At 38.8% G+C, this 19017-nt stretch overlaps 1 protein-coding gene across 1 annotated transcript in view; it reads right to left on the bottom strand.

Annotated features, from left to right (window-relative positions):
- The window catches only part of astn2 (astrotactin 2), a 298339-nt gene that overhangs the window by 183662 nt on the left and 95660 nt on the right, over positions 1-19017 (bottom strand). The window contains exon 4 of the mRNA XM_082542727.1: positions 9386-9538. Coding sequence (XP_082398853.1) covers positions 9386-9538 — 153 coding nt within the window. The remainder of the gene's footprint in view (positions 1-9385; positions 9539-19017) is intronic.

Below are 19017 nucleotides of genomic sequence, written 5' to 3'. Positions count from 1 at the left end.
GGGAGTGTGGGGAGCCATAGCCCCGTCCACCAGGGTATGAAGCAGGTATGGAGGAGATCCAGGCCCCAGATATCCAGAGGCCCCAGAGTACAAGGACCCGAGGGGGGGGGGGGGGGGGACCGTGCCACCCTCCTGGGAAGAGCTGAGTAGAGCCCCAAACGAAAGGTTACCCCGCAGCTACGGAGCAGAGGCCAGAGGGGGTTGCAGTGGCGTGCCCGCGGGTTCTGCCGGCAGCCAGCTGTGCCAGAGAGGACCGAGCTTCAGGCCCAGAGGCCAGAGGGCATCCCACCCCCCGGAAGGAGCCCAGCCGGGCCACAGGCGCCCAGCCCCGCCAATCGGCCACCAGGAGTGAGCCGGTACATACAGGAGTAATGCATCTTCAATAATTTCATGATGTGGCCTGATGACATACCGATTTAAAGCAATCCTAAAATAAGCAGGCGAGTAAGAAAGTGAAGCTGTTTAGAGGTGGGAAGTAACAAAGTTACTGATATGAAACAGTTACTGCTATGTAACAAATTCTACTTATGTACAGTAACAAATACTTTTTACTGTACATAAGTAGAATTTCAGATTTGTACTTTAGTATTTATTTTTCTGTCAACTTTGAATTTAACTGCACACATTTTAAGACAAATATCTCCACTTTCTACTCCTGATATTTTGAAAATAGGCTTGTTACTTTAGGTTTAATGCATGTGAATTGAGTTGGATTTTTTTTTCATGTCACTGTGCACCTCAAACTGGTTTGAACCTAAATGAGTGGAACAATAACAATAACAATCCTATTGGTGTATCCATTATTGGTGCTTATCACACAGAGCAAACTGAAATAGGCAAAAAATATAATTTAAGCGTCATTTATAGCACTACACTCAGGGCTTAATGATGAACTGTGGCCAGTGTTTGGTTGGTTGCAACACTTTCGTCAAAGCAACAGAAGGGGAATGAGCAAAAAGGAAGTAGCATTTTTAAAGTGGCAGGTGATTTCAAATGTAGCATTTCTAACTACTCAACAAATCACAGACACACAAACTGTTTCTGCGCAGTTTGTCATACAGTGTTTCAGCTAACTAGAGGTACACGGTTGCTTTATTTCCCAGGGAGAGAAAAGAATGAGTGATAACCACTCAGGGATGTAGGAAGGAGATGACAGGAGAGGAAAAAGAGAGATTATTTTTAGACAGTCATTTTAGAATAGACATTTAGAGTTGACTGTGGTGAAGTTAACAGTGATGTTGATCACTGTACGTGGACTGGTGGTGAATGGCTGTGGTGTTCAAGGTCAATGTTAGGTTCCATCAAAGGGAGCAGACAATTACATTTAAGCTAACAGTGCTGATTACATTCACTCACTGAATTCTACCTACATACTAGCTTTATGGTGTCAGTGGCTTGGAAATCAGCCATGGTAGCTCATGTAAAAGTAGCTTATATCTTACTGAATTAAGTTTGCTAAATCCACAAAGAAAAATGAATCTCAGTGAGGCAGCAGCAAAGGTCATCTGCAGCTTCTACATGAAGCTCATACTGAAGCTTAAAATCACAACCATAGAAATTCTTTTTTTGTAGAAATGACTGATTTTTTTAAAGTGACTCTTTTCCCCACATTACTACAGTACAGTGGTCCCTCGCTATAACGGGGTTCACCTTTTGCGGTCTTGCTGTTTTTTGTGTGCAATTTTGCATGTTCTTTTTTGTTTGTTTTGGTTTTACGTACATACATACAGCGGATTGTGTTCTGCATCCTGATTGGCTGTAGACCATTGTCAATCAATCTCACGCCGTGTCTCCTATACGGTACAGAGCACGTTCAGCTTGTCAAATTTACCTAAATCTTCAATCGCTAGCAGTGTGACTCTGAAGTGCTGTACTGTATGTTTGTAAGTTTTCTCCTCAACTATCACAACAATGTCAACGAAATGTTTTATACCGTCAAAGGCAACCGCCTCCCTCTGAGAAAAGTGTGTAAAGTGTGTAGTGAGGGGTTTCACAGCCTTAAAACATCTATAATAATTACAAAAAAATAAAGTTGGCTACTTCGCGGATTTCACCTATTACAGGTTATTTTTAGAACGTAACTCCTGCAATAAACGACCACTGTACAACCAACCTGTCAAATCACACTTTTGACCCTTGACTATTAATATTCCTGGGTAGGTGTGGAGGTAAAGTCACTCATGTAGGCAAAAGCAAATAGAAGAACTTTTCTTCATGTTATTTTATATTCCATTTGTTTTTCTCTGCTTCCGTTCTACATAACAGATGTTTAAGCTGTGTGAATTAATTAGAATTAGAATTTTGAAATAAAGCCTATTGATATGACAGCGGCGGTTCTGTTGGCAGTGTACAAAAAATAGCTCCTGGAAGAGTTGTTACTTTTACACCAATTCCATTTCAGAACTGGTGCTTCTTCACTTTCACTTGAGTAAAGACGTTGACCCATTTAGAGTATTTTTTAACACAAGTATCAGAACTTCAACTTGAGTGCAGAATGTCTTATACTATTACCACCTCTGCCTGTGGTTTCAACACCTATGATCTCCATTTGTGTAATTTTATTTGGTTCTCCACCTTCACTTTAACAAGACAGAGCACCCCAAAATTATACAAGTTACTTTCACAGTCAGCAATAGAAAGCTACTGGTCAATTGAGCATGGCGGTTTTTGTTACTACTTTTTATGCATGTGAGGTTTATTTTTTGTGGAGTCTATAAATTATACATAACCTTGATTTGCTAAAGAATATGAACAAAGTCTCTTACGTGTTTTTTCTTTTCTCTCAACAATAAAATACCAGCATAGATAATAAAAAAAAATGCTCACATCCAAAAACAACCTGCAACCTGAATATTGATGCTGCTGCTGTAGGCAACATCAAAGAATATCCCCAGACTCTTTGACTCAAACTATCAAAGACTGTGGTTAGTACTAAGTAGTGGTACTGACAGATTATAGCAAAAGGTGGGCTATGAAAACAATACTTTAGAATTTGCTATGAGTAAACTTAACAGCTTGATCTTTGGCTGCCTTTATTTAGTTAGAAAATGCATTTGAAAATAGACAGGGGCAGTAGTAAATATGTGAACAACATTTCAGGACCTACATCACACCCACAACCCACAAGGGCACATTCCTTAAAGAGAAAGGTCGCTCAGGTTATCGCTTCAGCTCAGGTTTTACCTTGTTTTCTTAACCAACCAGGCAGCCACTGGTAAATGTGGATAAACACATTCAGAACAATATATACAGTCAAATCAGTGATCTTCAACGGATCATTCAGTAACGATATCAATTAACACTTTGCTAAATAAACTCTTAAAATTGCTTCTAAGCTGAATGACATTGTTGTACTCTCCACTGAACTTTATGTTTCTAATAAATACAGCAAAGTACAACAGACTTTCACTACAAGCATTTATTTTTAGGCAACAAACCAAATTACTAAAATTAACCCATTAAACCAGTATCTAACAACAAAGTCAAGAGACATTCAGCTTAACAAATATCATTAGTTTCTCTTTATGGTAAGTAACTCTGAAGCTTAAAACGAGGCAGCAAGGCATCTGAACCAAGTTAGGGCCTGAGTTGTAAACAGCAGAACAAACAAAGACAGGGTCTTTGCTGATCATCAACTATAAGTCTGAACTTCATTTAATCTATCATCTTACCCCAGCAAAGATATTTTGTAGCAAATTTCTAAAATTTCTAAAATAACTCTCTTTTTCTAATTACTTTGATGATTCTGATCAATATATTGGACATTAATCTGAAATAATATCCTACATTTGCACAGCCGTTTAAAAAAGGGCCTGAAAAGCTTACTAATAACTTTTCAGAAACAACAAAGGACATAAAAAATATTTGAAAACTTAAGTAGTAATACATTTTAATAGACAGTGTTTAAACAACCACCTACAGTATGAATAGAGGATAACTTAGAGAAAAAGGAAGTTGGTCAGTTGTGTTGACAGAAAACTGTGTGATATAGGTGGTCTCTTGCTGGGTCTTTCACACAGAAAACACAGAGTGTTTTGACTTGGCAGTAGATCAGCTGTATGGTTTGCTGTAGAGAAATCCTAGGGGCTGCACACCCACAGCTGTAATCACTGTGTTTTGTCTGCACTGAAGATTGAAGACTACTGAAAGTGGAGCTGAGCACAGAATGAACTCAAGAACCACGGAACACAAACTCTCTGTCTTTCTCCTTATGACACACACACGCACACACACGCACGCGCGCAGGCAACAGCAGAGAACTACTTTCATGTGCTACTTCAAAGCATCAATTAAACAGAAGAAAGCCTAGATAATAACCATAAGGTTATCCTCTTTGTAATGAGCCAAAGTATTCGTTGTGACACATCAAAACACCACACCGCTTCTAGCCAGCACATGGAAATGCATTAACACCACAGTGGGGAATAGAATGTGCCGCGGTGCATGCAAATAAGGGAGGAAGTTTTTAAGGACAAATCTTAATATTTGACGAAACCACAATGCGTTGTGACTTCAAAATGTTTTCAGAATGCTGTCTACATCAGAGCAATGAAGTTTACATACACCAGTTCTAGTTCTTACAAACAAAAGTGTCACCCTGTAGACCTACATACAGGCTTTGAAAAGAGTACTAAGGAATGCCTGAGATGCTATTCTCATATATATATTTCTTGAAATAAAGATGGCTTGTGCCTTTTTTTGTTGTTGGTTTATTTATTTTTGCTATTTTGAGCACTACAGCACGTGTCCACTAGTTCCATCATGTTCAAGAGAAGACTTCAAACCTGGTGAACTGTCTGTTAAAGCAATAAAGTTCACCTGTCTCTTTATACCTTTGGAAGAACTTTTCCTTTGATGGGGTTGCCCTTCAATTAATTGGGGCTGCAAAGGTCCTTTTAAAGAGGTGCCTAGATGAGTTCACCAAATGGTGGCACAACACTGGTAAAAGACAAACAAACAAACAGCTCAGTGTCTATCAGTGTGTTTGGAGACACCAAGTATCTCCAGAGCTCCTCTTTTCCAAGCTACTGAAAAAAGAGCATGCATGGTTAGCATGTCTACTCTTCCTTTTAGACCCGCTATGTACATCATGTCTTGTATTCAGAGAGAGATGCATGAAGAGGAACGTGCAATACATATCAAGGGTTTGTTTATGTATAAATGGGCTCTTTTATCAGAATGGCTTCCAAAATGGAGCGTGGCTTTCCATGTGTCACCTTGTTTTGCTGTGCGTTATTTGCAACTGCCGCGATTCATTAAACGTGTCTGCGTAAGGCATCTGACTCTGTTCATTCTGCATGAGTTGACCCGGTCACACAAGATTTCCTTCACAATACACACCAGAAGTCTCTCTTTGGAGGAAAGGGTAGCAGCTCGCAGCACTTCAATTCCAGGTCATTAGATCCAGTGTTTGTAAGGCATATCCAGCATATCTTAGTAGTACAATGGCTAGTGCATGCAATAAATTTTCTCAGGTGAAAAAAAAGAGATCATTTGGGTGTATCAGATAATTAACCTTTCTTCATAGCAACACTTCTTCAAACTCAGAAGTCTTAATAGCTTGCACAATGCAAGCATTGAGGTCATTGTGTGTAATACTATTGTTGACTTGTATCTGTGTGAAACATGGTGAAGAAAACAGGAGTTTGGCAAAGATGCTCTTAGACAGATTTAAAGTACAAGATAGATCAATTTACTATCTGCAAAAGGCTCCACTTACCATATAATATTCTAAAAAAAAAAGACAATTTAGATAGCTGCAAGCTAAACACATGTTTTGCTGATCATAATTTTCTGCCATCACCACAAGAGCAAGTAACATTTAAATTAAAGAGAAGAAAAAAAAATTATCCAGATCAAAGTTTTGGATGCAATTACATTTGCCTGAAATCTGACTAAAACGATGATGGTTTGAGCAATCAGAGTGCAGTTTGCATCATATAACTGCTTTCATTGTGCAGAACTGTATTCTTTTTCTTGATATTAGTTATTATTATCTGTAATACATTTCTATTAATGAAAAAGTGATGACTGTGTAACAGGAAAATTTATGCATAAAACAAAAAAATCTGAGTCCAGGTATGAGATGGTGCTACAAGAAACTAGGCCAATATGTGCTGACAGGGAAGCAAGAAATGTTGCCACAAAGCAAAATTTCAATATGCAGACTTGTGGATGCCAGTAGAAGAGTAGATGAACAGCTGCAGGGTTTAGCTGAGCTGACACAACTGCTACTGTAGTTTTCCACACATTCAGTTACAGTTTTTTTGTAACATCAATCTGAAGCAAGTTAACCAGCGGACTGTGATTAGTCAGCTATAACCATATTCATCGGACAATCCTGCACTCGTGCAACTCGTGTGCCCACAACACTTTGTATTTGGTCTTGTTCCAACCCCAATACAGATTCAGGCAAGAATCTACAATTCACCCTAATGACTGATCATTAATGGCATGCTTTCCCCGCCGTCTCTCAGGTTCCAGTAAAAAATGTGTTCAACTGCTGGAAATTGTTGTGTGTGCTGCTGGTTGTTGATGCCCCACGCATCATATTCTTACAGTACCTACTGTTTTTCCTCCCACTCAGACACTGAGGACAAGAGCTTTCCTATTCTGCAGACTCATCAGCTGCCTGTGTTCTCCCTATTAGCATTTTAACTTCCTGAATCTCATGTTACAAATCATCAGTATGATATAGAAACTGACTATAATGACTGCAGTGTCTTATCTAACAGTTTGGGGGGAGGGACAAAAAAACAAACAAACAAAAAAAACAGTGAAATCTTGTGCTCTTTTCTTTGTGTAGTGACACAGGGCTCAGGCTCCGGGCTCCAAATATGTCTTAAGGATAAAATGAACCTATAGTCCATAAATTTAAAATGCTTTTGGGAGTTAGACATATGATTATTCTGACTTGGGAGTGTGCCTCAATGTTTCTTTTAAGAATTGCAGTGATACACAAATCCCTTCAAGTAGTAAAAAACAAAGCAAAATAAGACTTTTTTGTCTTTATTGTTACCACCCATATTCCATGGCAGATAACAATCAACCTGTGTGGTCATGTCATTTATGTCAGTGACATTATTTCCACAAGCTCAGTTAAACCAGCTCTTGTCACTTCTCATCAACTATACTTGGGCTGTATCGTGCTCTACCTGTCTGTCCCACTTAGTTAGATTTGCATATGGATTCTTGTATTGTTGCGAGAGATACACCCCAGTGTTCATGTTCATGTTACACTGCCAAACGTATTAATAGGTGATAAAAAAGAAGAAAATAAAGTGTGTGTGTGTGTGTGTGTGTGTGTGTAGGCATATGCAAATACACACTGCAGAAAAGAGAATTAATAAAAATTCTAAATATTCCAAGTACAAATACAAAGTTCTACCAAGCTAAGAAATAGAAAATAGAAAAGTTTCTGTCAACCCGCAATCTACTTTCCTTGGTGCTTCTCATTAAATCTGATGTAATTAATTAATTTCCCTTATGCAGCACTAACCAAAAGATATGACCAATAACTTTTCACCTTTAACTGCTCATAGTAAGTGCTTCTTCTATTATCATGTGCCCCATACTTCGACACTTGTGACACTGTTTCACCTCTAATTATATGCTCTCAAAGGAGACTCTTACTATTGACACCAGAGAGGACATCTCTCAATGACACCCTTCACTCTGTTGAGGCTACATGGATTTAATGGTAAACTTAACCTTATATCTACTACATAAGTAATGAATAACAGCAAAGGAAATGTATGTAGTACATTAGATGCTAACTTTATGGTGATAACTGTCTAGGGTATATGCTAGACCAGTGTTTTCCAACCTTTTGGTGCCATGGCACACCACCAAACAAAAATGTCACAAAAGGCATATTGATAATTTTTCCCCGTGCACCAGACATAGCGGAATTGGTTGAGTTTGTCCCCAGTATACCTTTTTTGCTTTCTTCTGATCACTACTCATGCTAGGACCTTCATCTGGGTCGAAATTTTCAGCAGGACCAAGATGAAAGCCCTAACTTTTTCTTTTCAAATATTTATCAATTTATGCGCTGTGTTGTCTCACTCACGGCATGACTATTATGTAATTTCTCCTTCGTCTTCTTCTGTTTCACTGGCAGTTGTCAACACATTTAATTAGAGCAGGTAGCTGTACTGCCCTCTAGTGGAAGAGAATGTAATTGTTCTACCCGTTACTCATGCAGGTCGCTTAGAGCAGCGGTCCCCAACCCCCGGCCCATGGATCGGTCGTTTGGTACTGGGCCACAAGAGTTGAGGCTCAGGCGTCAAATTTATGCTTTTTTATCGTTTTTTTTTTTGTTTGTTTTTATCGTTAATTCAGTTTCCCTGGGTCTTTTCCCGTGTGTTATGAATAAAAATTTGGTTTTTTTGGTACTGGTACTGGTTTTATTTTGTTGTATTTATCCGCGACACCTTAAAGGCCGGTCCGTGAAAATATTGTCGGACATAAACTGGTTTGTGGTGCAAAAAAGGCTGGGGACCGCTAGCTTAGATTACTAATCAGGTGGAACCAGATAATCTTCCACAGCACACCTGATCATTTCTCATGGCACACCTATGTGCCACAGCACAGTGGTTGGGAAACACTGCACTAGGCTACCTTACTATGCTTATTAGAACTTTTTTCAAATTATTCTTTCAGATAAGAAGCCCTATTTATTTCAGGTAAATTTCTGATAATTACTGGAGTGAACTTGTTCTTCCAAATCATATTTGATGAAATAAAGCCAAACAAATTATAAACTGACAGAAATGATAATTGATGAGGTTAAGACTGTATAGTCAATATTTAAACATGTTACTGCAGAACGTAATCGAAGTGACTCTTATAATGCATAAACAAGTGATGGTATGTCTATGCACTGTAGTGGATAAATGAAAGCCTGATACTGTAGGTTAAATGCATTGTGCATGTGACCTCTATGATGATTATGCTGAAGCAATGAAAGCACCAAAGATGTGAATGCCGAATAATGAACTGAATTCAAAACTGGATAGTCTAGTTATTCTGCATAATTTTCTGTGGACAAACTTGTGATTGTGTATGCACAGACACAGATAAATGATTAATGACTACTAATATATTGATTATTTGGACTGGAAATTACCCAGAGGACTACAGATGGAATGCACTGGTAATAAACTGTCCTGTGTATCGTTATTGTTAAACAATAAACAAAATTAAGAAATTATCACCCCATCATTATCACTTAGGTCACAAACTATTAGTATCAAGTGGAAAGGATTAACACATACTGTCCAGTATATAGCGTAAAATGAAAAGGAACATGCAAATCCTCTTGTGGTGTCTGTAGTATGTTTTTAACAAAAAATTCAAATTTTTTAATGACTTTGTGTCCTACCTCTGGTGTGGCTCAGGACCCTCCGGCGGCCTGTTGACGAGCTGTGCATGACATGCTGGTAGTGAGACATGTCTGTTGGAGTGTTGGGAACACGGAAACTGTCCTGGAATCTCTGCATCAAATCCTCGACTGACTCGGTGTTTGGGTCAATGGCTATGAAAAAGAGATGCAAAGTGAAAATGGCAGCCATGTCAAAAGGCTTTAAAGTAACACTGTGACAAATGCTCAAGATATTCTAAAGAGATATGCACGGATACAAAGAAGCAAAACAAATGTAGCTTGCATTCTTTTTTGTTTTTTAGGAAAGATGGGGGATTAATGTCTGATATACATGTAACACTAGGTTGTGTGCCTGTGTTGATACTGTATCAAGAAAAGAAAAGAAAAGACATCTAGTCAGTTTTAGTTTTTTAGGGGGTTTTTTGGTGGGGGGTTTTTTGTTTTGGGGTTTGTTTTTTTTCCTGGACTTTAAATGATTCCATCAATTCAATATTGCCTCATCTCTACAGGGATCCTGCCAGCGCTTCCCCTGATGGCTCAGTTTCACTCTTCCTGATGAATGACTCCAAAACAACTGGTTGTGGGGAAAGCAGGGAGAACAGAAAGAGCAGGTTTTTTTCTTTACAGATTGAATTTAACAATAGAAAGGACAAACAATTTCTATGACTTGTTCAGATGTCCTGGCTCATTTACAACAACAAAAAAGAGAACAGAAAACATTACGAGTTAAGACTATTTTCCTCTTATTGCTTCCGAAGCACACAAAAAGATTGAAACTGAAACATTAGATAAACACACACACACACACACACACACATATATACATATACATATATATTAGGAGTGCAACGATACACAAAATTCACGGTTCGGTTCGATACTTTGGTGTCACAGTTCGATATTTTTTCGATACAAAAAAAATGTTCATGCTTTTTTAAATTTGTAATTTATTAAAATTATAAATATATATTTTAACTCAAAAGTACAGTTTTTAAATTTAATGTTGCTGAAACAACAAAGTAATAATAAATAAATAAATATATCTGATCGAGAAATCACTCATCTTTGGAAAAGAGCGTTTATTACAGAGAAATGGCTCTTTCCAAAATAAAAGCTATACTATACGCTTCTTCTGGGCTATATTCTCAGCAGCATATTAAACATATCAGGTCCCCATAAGGAGAATCATGTGCTAACGGCTGTCTAAATGACTCGGGTAAAGTTTGTAGCATGCATGCTTGTTGTTTTTGTCTGCTTCCACTTGTCTTTGCACTAGGATGATGTCAGAATAAATGTGCAGTCATATTCGTTGTGTTCACACTAGTGCTGTCAGCTTTAATCTCGTTGAAATGACGTTAACGCCACAACAGGCAAATCTCCGTTAACCAGCTACCGCGGATCGCCCCGTGCGTGGGGCTGGACCGCCAACACGTTAACGAGCTAACTGCGCTAACACACTAGTTCCCACCAATGTAATTGAGCATTGCATGGCACATCCGACATACTGTTTTACTTTAGTCCATGACGCGCTTACCTTCAGGGTCATACGTCACATGAAGACCAAAATAGTTCCAAACGCTACATCTGAATGAGGGTGGGGGAGGTTCAATTTGCCATGTTGCAAGGAGAGCTTAACTTATGTCTGCTAGCTTGCCCTGCGCTCAGTGAATCTATATATATATATATATATAGATATATATACAGTGGGGCAAAAAAGTATTTAGTCAGCCACCGATTGTGCAAGTTCCCCCACCTAAAATGATGACAGAGGTCAGTAATTTGCACCAGAGGTACACTTCAACTGTGAGAGACAGAATGTGAAAAAAAAAATCCATGAATCCACATGGTAGGATTTGTAAAGAATTTATTCGTAAATCAGGGTGGAAAATAAGTATTTGGTCAATAACAAAAATACAACTCAATACTTTGTAACATAACCTTTGTTGGCAATAACAGAGGTCAAACGTTTACTATAGGTCTTTACCAGGTTTGCACACACAGTAGCTGGTATTTTGGCCCATTCCTCCATGCAGATCTTCTCGAGAGCAGTGATGTTTTGGGGCTGTCGCCGAGCAACACGGACTTTCAACTCCCGCCACAGATTTTCTATGGGGTTGAGGTCTGGAGACTGGCTAGGCCACTCCAGGACTTTCAAATGCTTCTTACGGAGCCACTCCTTTGTTGCCCGGGCGGTGTGTTTTGGATCATTGTCATGTTGGAAGACCCAGCCTCGTTTCATCTTCAAAGTTCTCACTGATGGAAGGAGGTTTTGGCTCAAAATCTCACGATACATGGCCCCATTCATTCTGTCCTTAACACGGATCAGTCGTCCTGTCCCCTTGGCAGAAAAACAGCCCCATAGCATGATGTTTCCACCCCCATGCTTCACAGTAGGTATGGTGTTCTTGGGATGCAACTCAGTATTCTTCTTCCTCCAAACACGACGAGTTGAGTTTATACCAAAAAGTTCTACTTTGGTTTCATCTGACCACATGACATTCTCCCAATCCTCTGCTGTATCATCCATGTGCTCTCTGGCAAACTTCAGACGGGCCTGGACATGCACTGGCTTCAGCAGCGGAACACGTCTGGCACTGCGGGATTTGATTCCCTGCCGTTGTAGTGTGTTACTGATGGTGACCTTTGTCACTTTGGTCCCAGCTCTCTGCAGGTCATTCACCAGGTCCCCCCGTGTGGTTCTGGGATCTTTGCTCACCGTTCTCATGATCATTTTGACCCCACGGGATGAGATCTTGCGTGGAGCCCCAGATCGAGGGAGATTATCAGTGGTCTTGTATGTCTTCCATTTTCTGATGATTGCTCCCACAGTTGATTTTTTCACACCAAGCTGCTTGCCTATTGTAGATTCACTCTTCCCAGTCTGGTGCAGGTCTACAATACTTTTCCTGGTGTCCTTCGAAAGCTCTTTGGTCTTGGCCATGGCGGAGTTTGGAGTCTGACTGTTTGAGGCTGTGGACAGGTGTCTTTTATACAGATGATGAGTTCAAACTGGTGCCATTCATACAGGTAACGAGTGGGGGACAGAAAAGCTTCTTACAGAAGACGTTACAGGTCTGTGAGAGCCAGAGATTTTCCTTGTTTGAGGTGACCAAATACTTATTTTCCACCCTGATTTACGAATAAATTCTTTACAAATCCTACCATGTGGATTCATGGATTTTTTTTTTCACATTCTGTCTCTCACAGTTGAAGTGTACCTCTGGTGCAAATTACTGACCTCTGTCATCATTTTAAGTGGGGGAACTTGCTACACAATGTTTTTGACACATCTTAGGCCTTCAATATATGCAACCTCTAATGATTTCACTGTCTGCAGGCATTAACAGTGGCTGTAAAAAAGAAATCCTTCAAGGAAAACTGTGAAAACAGCTCTGTCCCCAAACTTACAGTACAGCCAACTCCAAATGATGTGGCCATTCATCACCCCAACTACCAGTACCCCCACCTATCATCATCATCTTTTGATCTGTCAGTCTGGCTCTGAGGTGCGCTCTGTCCATGAATAATGGTGATGTGGTGCTCCCAGTCGATGCTCATCATACATGCCAATGAGGAGGCAAAAGCAGAGAAAGAGGGAGATGAAGAAGATGGAGGTTAAAGTGAGGAGGCAGAAGTATTTACACTGATTTTGATTTTAAATGCAACCAGTAGCAGAGGCAATGCAGGTTGCTAGAGAACAAAATACTATCTTTGAGTCATATGTATTTGTTTCAAAACATTTGTGGTTAAACTGAGCTGAATATAACTACGCTTTCTAGAAACCACCACATCCCCAAATGTGCCTTATGTGTCCTATCTTCAAGCCACCAAGTAGATACACTCCCTTGATAAATTACACACAAAGGATTATGTTCATAATGTCCATTTGTTTCAGACACAGCTTTATTCTAGATATCTGAAATACTATTTGGTGTTTCACATAAAAAAATAACGCCATGCAGCATCACCCCTCTGTTAGCTTTGCATATATATTTGTAACTTTATTACTTTGTCTGACACAGTAAACAGCAATAATGAAGTGCACTGGACACAATATCTTTAAGCTCCTTGGCCAGGGTGTTACTTTATTGAGTAATCCAGTGGCTCCCAGTCGATGTGCATCATACATGCCAATGAGAGGGCAAAAACAGAAGAGGGAAATGAAGAAAACGGAGGTTAAAGTGGCAAGTTATTTAAGTATTTACACAGATTTTGATTTAAAAAATAGATTTTGGGTGTAGTTTTGGTTTTAAATGGAACCAGGAACAGAATAATATGTCTTTGAGTCATAAGTATTTATTTCTAAACATGTGTGATTAAACTAAGTTGAATATACTATTATTATTTCACATCAAAATACAACCTGATGCAATAGATAAGAGGAAGAGATAGAGGCATACATGCATTTTGGTTTATGCCCATGCATTTAAATTTAGGTGTTCTTTTTAAATTTCCAGACACCATTCATCCCCAAACAGATCCTTATTTGTGCTCTAGGTTCATGCCAAAAAGCAGATGCAAAGAATTATGTTCATAACGTCCAGCTTGTAACAGACAAGCCTTTTTTTAAATGTTTGAATAATTATTTGGTCCTTCATATTAAAACAAAACAATACCATGCAGTATTAGCCTGTGCTAGATAATTCCTACTTTTGTGTAACTTTCTTCTGACACAGTAAACAGCAATAATGAAGCACACTGGCCACCGTGTGTTTAAGCTCTTCTGTCTGGTTGTTAGCCTATTTAGTGATCCAATACTTATAAACATGTAATGACAAAAGCAATGTCAATTATGCAGAAGTATCAGTTGCTACATAACTGATATTAAACATTAATATCGATTATGCAACAAATGTACTTTTAACCTAAAATTAAAAGAGAACCAAACACGATGCTGTTGTTCATTGTTTACACACAGCTGTGTGACAAATTAAAGGAAAGTGGGGTACTGGTTGTGGGAACTGCTGTCCCATAAATCAGTTCCTAATCTATCACAGGTTTTTATTTGAGCTGAGCTCTAGTGTCCCATAGATAAGACATCATCTTTCTGGAAGAGACAGCTCTGGTTAGATGTTCCAAAACACAATTTTTAATCATAAAAGCATAAATAAAGCAAACGAATTAAGTAACAATATACAAATGGTTGACCCAAACCACGTCTAGCTATAGTAGTCAAGATACAGCATTGTGTACAGATGAGATCCCAGATGCCCAGAAGGCAGCCCACATGCAGTTGACCTAAAGGTAGCCTAAGGGGGTAAAAAAAAAGAACTGCATCTTCAGTGTAAGTCTTAGGAAAATGGCAATATTGTATTCATTTGTTAAGAAGAAATATGCACTGATAATCAGTGCAGGGGAAAAAAAGGTTTTGTTCTGTATATCCGGTTCTTTCAAGTCCACCACTATACTGGACCCCAAAGGTTAAAGAGACCAGATGCATAATAGCCTTAGTGAGCGCCATTAGCTGTGACATTCATGCTAGTGTTTGGTCCTCATAGTCAGCAAACAAACAACAAGGGCGGGGAATCTGTTATATAGGCTTTGATCTGTCATGACTGAGGAGAAGTTGTGATACCATGTTTAAGGTTAACTGCTTGCATGCATATTTCATGGTTTAAAAGTCTTTATCTGTTTCTTTTTTAGATCCCAAGGGAGAATAAATGTTAGAGAATAAAGAATAAATGCTAGGTCAAACAGAAGTGCTTAGAGCCACAGTCTCCTTGAAATAAATTTAATTTGTCTCGAAAGGTTGTCAAGAAACTTTCTCCTACATTTTCCCCTCGAAGAAACATACAAAATCTTAAAATAACAATTAAAAAAATGTAATTGTGAATTTATGGATGTATACTTCAGTATTGTATACAACAGGAATGACAAAAATATGTTTGCCTGTACTTTTTTTCTGTTGTCTTTCTCCAGTACAATCTCTTCCTATTTTTTGGGTCGCTCTTCATTTCTCATTTCTGTCAGAGAAAACTATCAAGATATTTTATTCTGACATTTGTTTCTCCCTAGACCCCAAGTCCACCGGCTTCTCATTTTGAGTTCAATGTCAGCTAAAGCTCTGTTGCCTCAATTTTCTCCTTTTCATCTCCCTTATCTGCAGTCACTCCCTTATCAGTGCTGAGTATGTGTTAACAGTGTCTCATAAGCAGCGGATGTCAACAGCATGCTGCCTCAGTCAACTTATTCCTGGTGGTCTCATGATGCCCACTACAAGGCAATAACAATTCTCAATTTTCTGTTATTGTTCAGAAGCACAATTCTGCTTGTTTATGGTTTATGCAGGCTTTTGCAAAAGTGTGTATTAGCTGGCATGCAATTGCTTTTGTATATAAATATTTACAGATAGCTTAACTTCTACCCACTTTTACTTCCAACTTCCTCTTTATGGAGGAAGTAGTTGCATGGAAAGCAGAGCGGTTTGCACAGAGTGATCTCCAAACCCAGCTTTCACATTTAGACTGGACTTCATATTGATATAATGATAGTGAAAATGCTATCACACCAACTATTTTCATTACAGTCACAAAGTAGGCTAATTCAAAACTTGTTAATAAATTACCTTACATACTAGCTAAATGTTAATATCTCAAAGACAAAATCTGTCCTTTTAAACTGCCATGACCATGGAAACTATCTGAGAGGAAAGTGTCTGAAGTGTCCACTCCAAACATACTGCAATCTGCCTGTTTCTCCTCCTCCATCTTTTGCAACTCACATTGTCTGGCTTCCCCTGGGAGCTCATTGTTGAGCAATCCACTAAAATAGGATCGAGGAAGGTAAAATATGCTGCAATTTGCTTTCTGATGGACATGTACTTGGTGTTCTCATTAGGTTGCAGTAAGGTGACAGGAAAGCATCACTACTCAGGCAAAAAAAAAAAAAAAGCGCTAGCATTTGCAAACTATTCAGTGCCAACAGTGTTCATCAACAAATAAGTAAAATCAGTAAAAATAATTAACAAGATTTACTCAGATTGCTTTTTCTTTTGTTGATGGCATTTGGTGTGCTTTTCCAAACCTATTTTTGTAGAAACAAAATTCAACTAGAGTGTTAGATTTGATCTAAATTATTCCATTTTAACATTGACAAATTTGTCAGTAATTACAAAAGAAAGCTAGCAACACGAATTAGTAAAATGTTGGGATCATAACGCAGGCTGAATTGTCATTGTTAACTTAGGACAAGACGTTTGATTATTTTATCAAAATATTAAGGAAGGTGAAAATATTTTGAAAATAGTAGAACAAAATAATGGTGGTTGATGTTGTCACAATCACCAGGGCAGATTGCATAAACTAATGTATCATGACATTTTTTTTCCACAGCAAAACTTGATGGTAAATCACTAATTTGCAGAAGCAGAGGTTTCTAAAATTGTACCGCTGGGTAAAAATCTGATACAACCATGCCTGTACCTTGACAGAAAATGAAATCCAGCACCAGGAAGAGAAACATTTGTTCTGTCAGCAAAAAGTGCATTGAAGGATCAGCTCCTCCAACAAGCCAAATGAACAATGACTAGGCCATCTTCCACTAAATTGCTGATACAGCCCATGGGAATTACTGTTTGTGAGAAACTGAAACCTTTAACCATGACTCTTTGTCTATAAATAGTGCTTGACCCTATTTCTCTTAGGCTCAAAAGACATTTCCTCTCTGCGGAAAGTCAGTGAAACACAAGGCAACATTTTCAGGCTTCTCATCCATGTCCCATGCCCTGAGGCAGGTGGTGATAAAGCATGTATTGGAGCTTAGGCGATGGCTTGGGCTCTGTTTCTATACATGCACACTAAATTGTATCTTAGCAGCTGACAATAGGTTGCTTGTCCTATTATACCCCATTTCAATCCAAACTGCTTGTTATAAAGGTCATTTATAACAAGCAGTTTAGGCTGACTTGTCCAACATGAGTTTTCATGAACTGAAATCTGGTAGGGCCTCAGCATCCACATGACAGAAAACATAACAAACAAATAAAAAAAATAACAGCAACAACAAAAACAAAAATCATGGATAGACCAAAATAATTGTTGTGGTATCTACTTTCAATTCAAGCCTACCTCTTTCACATACATGTTTTAACATCTAGAGTAAGTTATGTATCTTTCCTATTCTTAGCCATCCTGCCTAGAAGCCAAACAGCATTCATATTCACGGAGGCATGCAGTCACAAGGGAAATGACGGGAATATTTGTGTAGATCTTTAGACCCTACAAACCCCTGCCGCTTTAATTTGGAGAAAGTCTGCAGGAAGAAAAGAAGCTGAGGGCCCAAGAAATTAAATTCCTGCAGATTTCAATTTTTTTATTATGTTTCAGTCTCTTCCTCACTTCCTCACATATTTTCTGTGCTTTTACCTCTGACACGCAGACGCACATGCAGACACATGCACTTCCTCTAGTCACATCTCTATTCCCCTGGCTTTCTCTCGTCTTTCACAGCTTGGGGAGCAAATGGGTACAGAGAAGATCAATGGGGGTGAGTGGGATGGTTGTGTGGGGTTGTGGGTAGGGGTTGGATACCCACTGTGATTTAATACATTTGTCATTGTTTCAATATGAACAGTCCAGTGTAGCTGTCTGGGAAGGCCTTCACAGCAGTGCTTCTGGAAGTCTGACATGTACATGAGAGAGAGTAAAAGGTTAGACAGAAACAAAGGGAAAGACAAAAGTGTCAGAGAAGACAAGGGATCCAGACATGAATGAAGAATAGCTAAAAGGGAGCCTGAGAAGGGCAGAATAGATATGGGTAGACAATGGTCGCCACTGGTGTTAAAGAAAAAAGAAATGAAGTGATGACTAGAATGAGATGCAGATAAGAGACTCAGTAGGAAGAGCACAGTGGGGTGGAAAAGGGAAGGGATGATAATGATAAGCAAAATATTCAGAGACAAAGACAAATTCAAAAACACAGGGGAATAGCACAAAAAGGGTAAAATCTTCCTAGTTAAACAATGCTGAAACATTGATTTAAACTGTACATTGACGAGAATTAGAAGCCCTTACATCTACTGGGCAGTAAGATGTAATAATTATATAAAAATGCCTCCGTTTGTGAGATGAATATGCTTCAGAGGAACAAAATCCATGTTTGACTTTGACGTTAAGATAATACAAAATGAAAATGTTGTATGTTCAAAGAACATTTGAACATTCTCAACTACTTGAAAACATCTAATGTCCCATCGTTAGACACTTTCCCTTTCTGGTCTTTCCTTCTACTTGCATATTTTAAGGCCTGTGTTGCTTGCAGAGGCAAGAATAAAGTTCTATCTATAGCTTGGTTTTTGCCACGGGCCAGAATAAAATATGAATGTGTCTCCCCGTGCTGTGCCAGTTGAACATTGCAGGCCAAGCTCTGACCTCCAACTGCTCCAGACAGGCTGAACCTCCTGACTGGTAATCACAAATAAGTCTACGTCCCAACATTGAGGAACAAAACCTGGCTTACAATAATATTTTAGATGTCCTTATCCATTATGACACAAGACTCGAAAAAATGTTTGGATAAAGTATTCTGTGAGTAAATGTTTAATAAGTAGCAATGCTACAGTCGCATGCAGCCTATTCCCAACAGGAAACACCAACTGAAAAGTATTTTTTGTGCTCAAGAAAAGCACAGGGCAG

This window comes from Aulonocara stuartgranti, assembly GCF_965226115.1.
Source record: "Aulonocara stuartgranti genome assembly, chromosome: 7".
Taxonomy (NCBI): Eukaryota; Metazoa; Chordata; class Actinopteri; order Cichliformes; family Cichlidae; genus Aulonocara; species Aulonocara stuartgranti.
The sequence above is the reverse complement of the archived record's forward strand: the minus strand, read 5'-3'. Positions and strand labels throughout refer to the sequence as shown.